The 10,244-nt window shown below is 33.7% G+C and overlaps 1 protein-coding gene across 6 annotated transcripts in view; it reads right to left on the reverse strand.

Moving 5' to 3' along the window:
- Positions 1 to 6,726, reverse strand: part of LOC110021072 (protein NPGR2) — a 33,932-nt gene extending 27,206 nt beyond the window's left edge. For all 6 annotated transcript variants that reach the window (XR_002293606.1, XR_002293608.1, XR_002293604.1 and 3 more), the window contains exons 1-3: positions 6,611 to 6,726; positions 3,235 to 4,451; positions 2,974 to 3,124 (exon numbers count right to left, since the gene is read on the reverse strand). Coding sequence is in view for 1 of the 6 variants with exons in the window: in XM_020719405.1 (XP_020575064.1) it covers positions 2,974 to 3,124; positions 3,235 to 4,451; positions 6,611 to 6,692 (1,450 nt within the window). In the remaining 5 variants the exon portion in view is untranslated. The remainder of the gene's footprint in view (positions 1 to 2,973; positions 3,125 to 3,234; positions 4,452 to 6,610) is intronic.
- Positions 6,727 to 10,244: the final 3,518 nt, after the last annotated feature.

The raw sequence follows: 10,244 nt of genomic DNA on the forward strand, positions 1-10,244 counted from the left end.
GATTCATTGTGCATTTAAGGATTATGTGAATGAACTCTCACCTAGGGGGAGCTCCTAAAATCTAGGAAGTCTGTGCTGAGAATTAGGTGGAGGTACTCTCACTTATGGTATGTTCCTAAAATCTAGGAAGTCTATGCTGAGGATTAGGAGGAACTCTCACCTAGGGTGTGTACTTAAGCTCTAGGAAGCCTACACTGAGGACTAGGTGGATGGGCTCTCACCTAGGTTGTTCTTCTAAAGTGTATAAAGCCTAAACTGATGATCAGATGGATAGACTCTCACACATGGTGTGCACCTAAAGTCTAGGAAGCCTACACTGAGGGTTAAGTGGATGGACTATCACCTAGACCTAAAGTCTAAGAGGTCTACACTGAGGACTAGGTGAATGGATTCACACCTAAGGTGTGCATTTAAGGTTCTAAGATTAGGAGGCTAAGACCTCACTAAAAATGAGGTCAACACATGCCCATCTAAAGCCCTTTTAAAATTCTTTTTAATGGGAAATCCACAGATATAAACTTGTGGTTAGCAACTCTCTTTTTTTCTGGCACAAATTTATACCTCTATTGACATCTTTCTTTGCTTGGAGATTACTTCTTGATTTGATTCTTATGGATGATTCTAAGTGCTTTTGCTGCCATGTTAAAATAACAGGCATCATTTATTTATTCAAAACCCAATTATCAAAAAGGTATGATGTTACTTTCCTAACCTTTTACACATAAACCCTCTAAGTACCCACTGTTCCCAAATACTCATTAATGATTGATAATCCTTTGGTTACCTCATTTCTGAGGTTCATATTAATGTTTTAATTCCTTTTTTACCTTGTGTTTCACAAGGTTAAAAACAGAATATTGCTAAACCATACTAGTCAATAGTGAATAGTGCACCATAGAGCAAATGACATGGTGTGTGTTATTTTAAATACGACAAAATATTAAAAAAATATATCTAAATATAAATACAACTAAAAATAAAAGACAATTGAAAAATAACCATCATGCCATTAAAAATTACAAAATATTGCTTAAGCTCAAATGCTCAACATCTCAACTATTTAAAATCAAAATATTATAATTTTTTTGCATGTTTAGTTTTTTTCTAGAGGAATTAAATTAGAAAAAATGAGAATCATCATTATTAACATTACAAGTAAAACAAATCTCATTTTCTTAAAATCACCATTATCTCCTAAATCATAATCTTCATCATCACCACTATCTTCATATTCAATTACAACAATGTTCAACCTAGGCGAAGAATCTCTCTGTCTTTAAATGACTCTCGAATATTATATTTTTTTTCATAAATATCGGTGGCTTTTGCAATAGTACTCAATGTCGAATCATTCAAACTAATAATTAATCTATTATTTTTATCTTACTCGCAGTCTATTTTTTCCTATTTAACACTCATTAACATTAGTTATGTCAAAAATGTCATGATGACTGCATCTTCGAATCAAAGCCCTATTATATTTGACATATACTAAAACTTTAAGGCGATCATGATCCAATCTTGCTTCTTCTTTTGCTACAAAGAAGCAATTAAAAACAACTAAAAATACTAAATTATAAAGTTTCTTAATAATAATCAAAATGCGTAAGAGAGGAAGCTAAACAACATAAGAGAGGAAGCCAACTAGGACACAAGACTTGAGTGATGGGATAGGTCTTAATAGAAACTAATAATAATATATTAAATAATATAAATATTAATTTATAACCCAAAATCATATAAATAAGAAAAAGACTCTTTGAGAGCCATTTGCCATATGTTATTGCATGCGCATAATACAGATAATGCGCACCATTTTAACGCTCTACCTCATGCCATGAAAATGGTAAGTGGGGCATGCTGCTCTGAACAATCCATAGTGCATGCTATTTTGCATTGTTTCCATTTATGCACTAAACACATAAAAAATAGGTTTAACTGGCACAACATAGTTTCAATAATTGATAAACATCCATTACACAATAGAGATGACAAATTGGTAATCTTTCATGTAAAGGCCACCCACCCTTTGCACCATATTTTCACACATAGGATTAACTGGTGCAAAAGAAAATTTTATCTAAATTGGTGAGATGGTTAACGTGAGCTAGGGTTTCTTAAACTTAATGTTGATGGTTATTCCAAGGATAACCCATGTATTGTTGCTAGTGGTGGGATCTTATGCTTGGAAAATCTATAGATATTAATTATAATTTTTTTGTGAATTAAATGAATTTATAGGCTAGGGGGCTTAAATTTCATCGTATTTAAAATTTTCATATTAAGAATGACTCAATATATGTTACAAATCTAGTTTATCAATGTTAATTTTCTTAACTAGAAGTTCTACAATATCTTTAAAAATATAAAACAAATTTTAAAGATAATTTATGCTCAGAGTTACTAATTATCTCAAAAAAGAAATATGTTCTTTTCCCCAAGATAAATTTCCAAATAAAATAATATTCTTTCACCCCACATCCTCACACGCACTCTCACGAAGAAATCGTTGTAATTGTCATAGAGATCGATAGCATGAAGGGATTTAACCAATTATTCTGATGTGTCTGCCCTTTGGCCATGAGTTTGATCTGACCAGTGAGCCTTATTAGTTTAGTAAGTCCCACCATTGCTTGGAATGGAAATGCAGGATCTAGGTTTAGAGGACCGTCCTATAAAGCTTCCATGTCTCCTCCGACTGCTAACAACTCCGGCCAACAAGACCAAGGCATCTCATGGTATTTGACTATCCAATCACTTCCTTCACAAGGTCTATAAATTAGATATCCCATTTCTTGAAAGAAATTAATCTTAAACTATTTAACAAGGGTAAAAAAAATTGAAATTTCCATTTGAATGCAGATGAAAAACTTCCCAAATCTAAAATCAAAAGGTCCTAAAATCCGTTTCGCTGACATCAATCATTGATTACACAAAAATTAAAATTTAAATAACGAAAGTCATCTGAATTACCTGTGGCATGCCACCCTAAAGCAGAATAAGGACTAATAGCCTTCAATTTTGAGATGCAAACCTCAGCATCCCTCCAATTGGACATACTTGTATAAACAGTAGCCAGATCATACCAAGCTCCCATTTCTAATTTTCTATCTACCTCAGCAATCTGCCAAAAAGAAAAAAAAATAGAGAATAAAAAAGTGACTTTTAATGTAAAAATCATAAAGGTACATTTGAATTAATAAATGAATAATGGGAGAAGGTTATTTGTGTAACCTTTGAAGACTTCGTTTGAAAAACCAAATTTTTATTCCGAAGTCGGATCACTGCAAGAAGATTAGTATACGTCTCCACGGCTTTCTGTAATTGCCCTCGCGCAATCTGGATTCTCGCTTTGGTTCGAAGAAGTTCGCCCTGGCTCCATTTTCCCGTCTGGTCAATGGCAGCATTAACAATCGTCTCGGCATCAACGAACCTCTTCTGCGCTGATAATATTCGAGCCACAAGAATCCAACTATTCACATTTGATCCAGCTTCCAATTTCAATAGCTGTTTGGCATAACTGAGTGCAACGTCCAACTTCCTCTGCTTCGCATTTTCTAAGCTGAGGTGATATATCACTCCGCAGTCTGTTACTTGCATAAATTTCACAGCATTTTCGAGCGCCTCGAGTGCTTCGTCCTCTTTAGCAATTCTTTCGGAATCAGAAGCGGAGAACCTTGCCTGAGCTGAAAGAGAGATTCCTAGTAAGAAATACGCGACGCTTTGAAGTGATTCGCACCTTCCATCCAAAGTAGTGAGCGTCCTGTGCGAGAAGGACGCACCTTCTTCCGCATAAGCACTGTTCTCCCCGCAAATTTTGGAAGCTAGTAAGAGCGCTTTAACGGAGTTCGGACCCTCCCTATCACTGAAAATCTTTTTCAGCAGGTTCAAAGCAGTCAAAATATCGCCCTCTCCAAGATAACATAACCCAAGTTTATAATATCTTTCATTTCGATCAAGAATACCTGGAAGCAATTCCTCAAACCGATTCGCGAGAGGTTTTAGCTGGCCCGAGATTGACAACGCAAAGGTAAGATGCTCGATTATTGATGGATCCCATTCAGCTTTCTTCTCATTGAAATCACTCAAGAGAAGCATTAAGAGAATGATGGCCTCCTCCAAATTGTTCTTAGGCGCAAAGTAATTATCCATTTGAGAATGCTGATTAGGAGGACTTGAATCACAGCCCCCATAAAGAAGAAAAATTGCAAACTCTTTTCGTATTTTTCCAATGCTCAGGGGATCAAGGTTCCACTTTCCAAGAAGAGCCCGGCGATATGATGAAATGGCTCCATGAGAATTATCAGCCATTTTCCACAACTCTGGAAGTAATTCAACAGATTTGCAGACTATGTCCTGCAATCTACATCCTCTTCTAAAGATTGTGGGCAAACCATTCGGTGCAGCAGATTCAACCATATCCAGAATTGAATTGCAGGTTCGTGCTGCTTCTGTAGAAATTAAGCAAAATAAATTCACTATAAAATCTATTCAATTCAGACATTAGTTGTTCAGCTTAAAAATAGACTAGTAGTCAACAAAAACAAAAGAAACAAAGGAAAATTTACATAAATACCACTTAGTTCCTAAGTGTTTACATATCTAACAGTAAAACTTCATTTTTTACATATTTGCCACCTTACCTATGCATAAAAAGGTGTAGTTCACTCTTTAAAAGTTAAGATAGTAGTATTCTTTATGTGATATAAAATACTTAGGCATTATAAATGTAAAAATTAAAATTTATGTGTTAGACATGTAAATACATAGGAATTGGGTGGCTTGCATGTAAATGCCTCCCAAAAAAAAATATCAACTATCAGAATACATATTGAGAGATGGAGTTCAGGAGTCAAACCGTTGTAACCTTTCATTTAGAAGTGAACCATAAACACTTGTTATTGTATTTGCGCATAATATGAGAGAAGGCAAACCGTTGTAACCTTTCATCTAGAAGTGAACCATAAACACTTGTTATTGTATTTGCAAGAATAAGATTACTTAATATAGGTGTATTAATCTAGATAACTGCCTCTAAACTATTCAAATTGAGATGCAAAGAAATTATGAGAACTTAATTAAAACTATTTCAATCTAGTTAACCAATCATTAGTATAACTAAACAAATAAAAAGTCAACCTCAAAGTCAATAAATTATGTAGTATAATAAGTATTGAACACATATCAAAGTATATAGTATACAAAAACCTTAACATATTAACAACATAACAAAATAAAAAGTAATAAACTATGTAATGCATCAAAAAATATATTAACATCCTAACATCAAATTATGAAATAAGAAGTGTTATACAAACATCAAAGTAACATAAGATATTAGAATAAAAACTAACAAGATAACAATTCGAAAAAGATTAAACACAATAAGTCTAGATCCCAGTCCTACAGTCCAACGTCAAAGTAAGAACATGCAAATAATTAGCTATGAAGATTAAAACTTCTAAAATTAAAAATTCTCATTACTCTCAACAGCCAATGGATCTTCATTAGAATCAAAGTTGGAATGAATTACTCTCTTCCCCACCTCATCATTATTAATCAATAATAAAAAAAAATAGCAATTAAAGTTTAAAATAATAACCATATTGATGGCTAAAATTTTAGATACCTAAATCTTATTGATATCTTTTCATTTTATTTATTTTTGGTGTGTTAAATCGACTTGTCTTGACTATATCCCCATTGAAGAAATCATTATTAAAATTTTGTCGTAAATAGGATGGAATAACTTCATTATCATCATCTATAAATATTTCATTATCTAATGACATGTCATTATAAATTAAAAGATCACCGTTATTGTTTAAAACTTTTTTTTTGTAGTTGTCAATCATTTAATCTCTTATTATATATTACGTAAAACAAAGAATTCATTCTTAAATGTAATTAAGCAAATTATGCTTGTTTGGTATGAACTTGATTATATACACTCCAGTTTCACTCACAATCATATGACAAACATAAGGCCAACAAAAACGTGGGAGCTGAGAGGAGGGGATCAATTGTGAGACTGCAAGCAAGTTGAATGACGGGTGGATCATGAGGAAGAAATAAGAATTGCATTTTTAATTTTTAATATTCTTTTACTATTTTATATTAAAAAAGCTTAACCCTGAATAATATGAGGTGCATGCCTCACACATCTTGAGACTCGCCTCATAAACCTTAAGGCAAGGCGTGCCTCATAATATATAAGTTGTACGCGTCGCATTAAAGTCCATGAGGCGCATGAATCATGGCAAAATTGCTTAAGAAAATTGAGAAAATTCCAAAAGAAACCCGTCTCACGGTGAAATTGCTGAAAAAGTGTTGACATGTATATCAAATTGTGCATGTTTAAATAATAACCATAGCTTGTATGCAGTTCTCATATAGGGAATTGTGCAAGTTTATATAATAACCATAGCTTGAATGCAGTTCTCCTATAGGGAATACCAATAGAATAAAAAGATAATTAAAGAGAAATGTTGGGCACTAAATGATGTGTAAAGTAAGCTCAAAAACATACATCTATAAAAAATATAAAACATCATAAAAGAAGAAAAAAAAAACATATAAAATGCCAACAAATTTAATTTTCAGGGTTTACCTGCAAATTTGCCAAGGTCATTAAGTGCCCTTGCTTTAAGAAATATAGCCTCCATTAGTAAACTAACTGCATGTATTGACATAGGCGGTGCATTCCCTTGTAACTTTGACTTATGATGACGCTCCATTCTTCTAGCAATAGAGATCTTAATTTTAGGTGTTATTGCAGCAATATCAATTCCATCAAATACATGAAGTGCAGCTTCTATGTTTCCTCTTTGATACTCCAACCTTCCAAGCAAGGCTCTTGCCTCCTACAAAAAAAAAAAAATGAAAATAAATTAGAAGGAGCTGGTAAATTTAGAAATATAGAGAATAATTTGCACTCTGCATGCAGCCATGCAAATCTATAATAATATTTTTTGTCAGCTAAATTGCACTTGAATAATACATGATCCAAGATCAATTACATGAAATAGTAACCAAATTCTATGAAATTCATGATGACCCAGACTTGCATGAAACTTCTACCGAGAATCAGCGTTATGTCGATTACACATCTTAGGTTGGTCAGAACTGAGGGACAATGCCCCCCTAACCTAAGTGGGCATACCAGCGAAGCAACTGGTACTGAATTGGTCGGGGGGCGGTTTGGTTTCGTGCAACGCCCCCGCTGCAGGAACAGGCGGTTCTCATTGGAAAGTCAACGCCCCACCCGTCAAGGACGCCCTCGCTCTATTGGGAAAACACTTTGAAAGATCTTAAGCATCCATGCTGCAAGCAGCAAGCATAGGCTGAAAAGGCAAGACTCTCACGTTGGGGTGAGGCGCGCCAAAGCAACCGGGGACCCGGAGGGGTCAGTACTAAAGTAGTTTCATTTTAGGTAAAAACATAAACAAAAACAAAAATTAAAAAAATTGAAAAATAAAAAACAAAAGTGATCACAAAAGTCCCCTAGCCTACGTCCCACTTCTCCTTCATTTCATGTTTTTAGGCGCATTCTTTGAATTATGCAACTAATAGAGTAGCATTTTTATCAGCCAAAAATTGGACAGAGAGTGTGGAGGAAGAAAGGAACATTATTTCATTTTATTCCAATTAACCCTAGTTGAATGGTTGGGTATAAATGACAGCACCTATCCTCTAGCAAGGATGCAAGCAGAAAACTACAACACTAACATAGAGAAGTACAGCAGAAAATCGCAGCCAGGGAAGCATTTTGTACTAGTAATTATACAATAAATTCTTTGCTGAAAAAAAAATTTCCAGCAGCGGATTTTTTCCTAAAAACAAAACAAGAAAGCAATATTACACATTCAAACAGCACTTCTACGCTTTCTAGATGAAGGGAATGTAGGATAGGAAATCCTTAAGTGCAAAGTCATTCAAGGAAAAATAAGAATTTTTATTAATGCCGTCAAACACTTTCCCTCAAACTAAATTAAGGTTTCTAAAAGAGCGCTTCTGAAACAAAGCCCTGTTACGATGCTATAAGTCCATCTAAAGTGTCCTTGAGTTGTAGAACGCCTATTGCACACCATCACGGGTGAAAAAGAGGGCAAGAACCACGAGTGAGAAGTGTCCGCATTCAATTTTGGTCTGGTTCCAATTTAGTTAAATCAAATAAGGGGATGTTAGGCTTGTTGAAAAGGGAATGCAATGTAAAAGTAATGTATTATATTTAAAATACTTTGAAGTTCTCTGGTTCAATATAAAATAAAGACAAGACTTTTTTTTTCTTATTATTTGATTTAAAGAAAAACAAATTCAATGTAAATTATGCCCAACGGCTGAGCAGGCGGCGGGTATCCTTATTAATACTCTTCATTAATCGCAATTTGACAATCTTACTTTGAAACAAAAAAAATATAAATATATAATCATAGCTTAAGGGGAATGTGTAAATTCTACAATCAAACATCCACAAATTTAACTCCTGTCATCGTTCACCAGCCCACATTGAGAATGTTGGTTACTCCCTATATTGTGGTATGCATTAATGCCTCTTGCCAATACCTCTTTCACCTTCCATATGAGCCCATTAGCTGCCCCTTTGCCTTCCATGCAAGATCCTTGGTATAAATTATCCACTACCTTACAAGAAATGGGTTTATTTGCTAAATTCATCCCCAAATTTATTGTAAACAAATATGTTAATTTCATTCATTTTCACCTCTTTATTGGGATGTTCATGAGCTGATTATATTTTTTTATCTTTCTTCTGATTCTAGACTCACTACTTAGACTATAAATATTACACCTTTCTACTTAATGGAACATGGAAATATGTAGTAATTTTCACTCATATTTCTTAATAAAAAAATCCATAAATATCCTTCATCTTCAGTCTCTAAAAGACATTTAAAGAAAAAATTTGTTTTCCAAAAAAAAATTGTATCCATTGATCCAAACATAATTTTCCTTTTCAAAAGTTAGCTTTAACCCCTGGTTGGCACCACACCAACAGAAAATGCAGTTGAAAGCTCTTGCAACAAGTTTGTTCTATTGAGCTCATGGGTGTGAACAAAGGAGGCAAATCCAAAATACTTTTATAGGTAGGTCACTAGTGTAAAAAGTTCAGGGAAATATTTAGATAAAACAACAACAAAGCCTTAATCCCACTACGTGGGATCAGCAACATGAAATTTTTTTCTCCATTGAGTCCTACTTAGTGTCATATTTTCATTTAGTTCTAATATATTAAGATCATTTTTTATACAATAAACCCAAGTCTTCCTAGGTCTTACCTCTGTCTTTCTTAACATAAGATGAATCTAAAACACTGTCATTGCCGGTTCCAAGCCCTTATGTGAAAAGTTGAGGGTTGTGTTAGGTAGTCGGCAGCCAGCGTAAAACTTGTCGAAAAAATCATGACATGAATATTTAGATAAAATAATTACTAAAATTTAAATAAGTACAGACATTGACGATGCCCAATACTTAAGTTATTCCCGCTTAAGAATTCAACAATATTTTGAAAGGATCTCCCAATGTTGGTTTGGAAAGCATGGATATTCTTGCAAGTAATCCAATTTGCTTGGATTTGTCACAATTAGTTTGTTTAACATGCAATTCCCAGCAAGTTTCTTACCTTTGATTAGTTTTTTTTTTCTTCGATATCATATATTACCCCCTTTTAGGTTAACATTCTTTGAGTTTCTTCTTCGCACACCACAGTTAAAACTTCTTCAATCACTGGTAATAGTTAGATTCCTTATATCATCCCAAGAGTTTCTATAAGGCATGTTGAGAGTAGCAAGGAAGACACATCCAAGTTTTATCAACACCATAATCATGTATTTTCCAATTTATTTGTTGAACCAATCAATTAGTTCAAACATGCCCACCTCTTGCCCAGTTTTGTTAAGAGCCACGTAATATGCTATTAGAAGTTATTAGTGATGATTTTATTCCTTTCCAGCTATTTCTTAGTTTATGTTAGATGCTATAAGTATTGATTTATTTCTTTTCTAGATTTTTCGTATTTTATGTACTTCCTATTGTTTTTCGTCTTTGTCAGAGTAGTTATTAGGAATTGATTAATTGTAATCTTGGAAATATATGTGTAATATATTTCCTATTTTAAAATTCATGTAACCTGCATTTATACCTCGTTCATATCAAAAAAAAAAAATTATTCCGCTAAAATTCTCAAAACCTACATGGTATCAGAGCCTTGAAAAAAAACCTAAGAG

Source organism: Phalaenopsis equestris, unplaced genomic scaffold (genome assembly GCF_001263595.1).
Source record: "Phalaenopsis equestris unplaced genomic scaffold, ASM126359v1 Scaffold000121, whole genome shotgun sequence".
Classification (NCBI taxonomy): domain Eukaryota; kingdom Viridiplantae; phylum Streptophyta; class Magnoliopsida; order Asparagales; family Orchidaceae; genus Phalaenopsis; species Phalaenopsis equestris.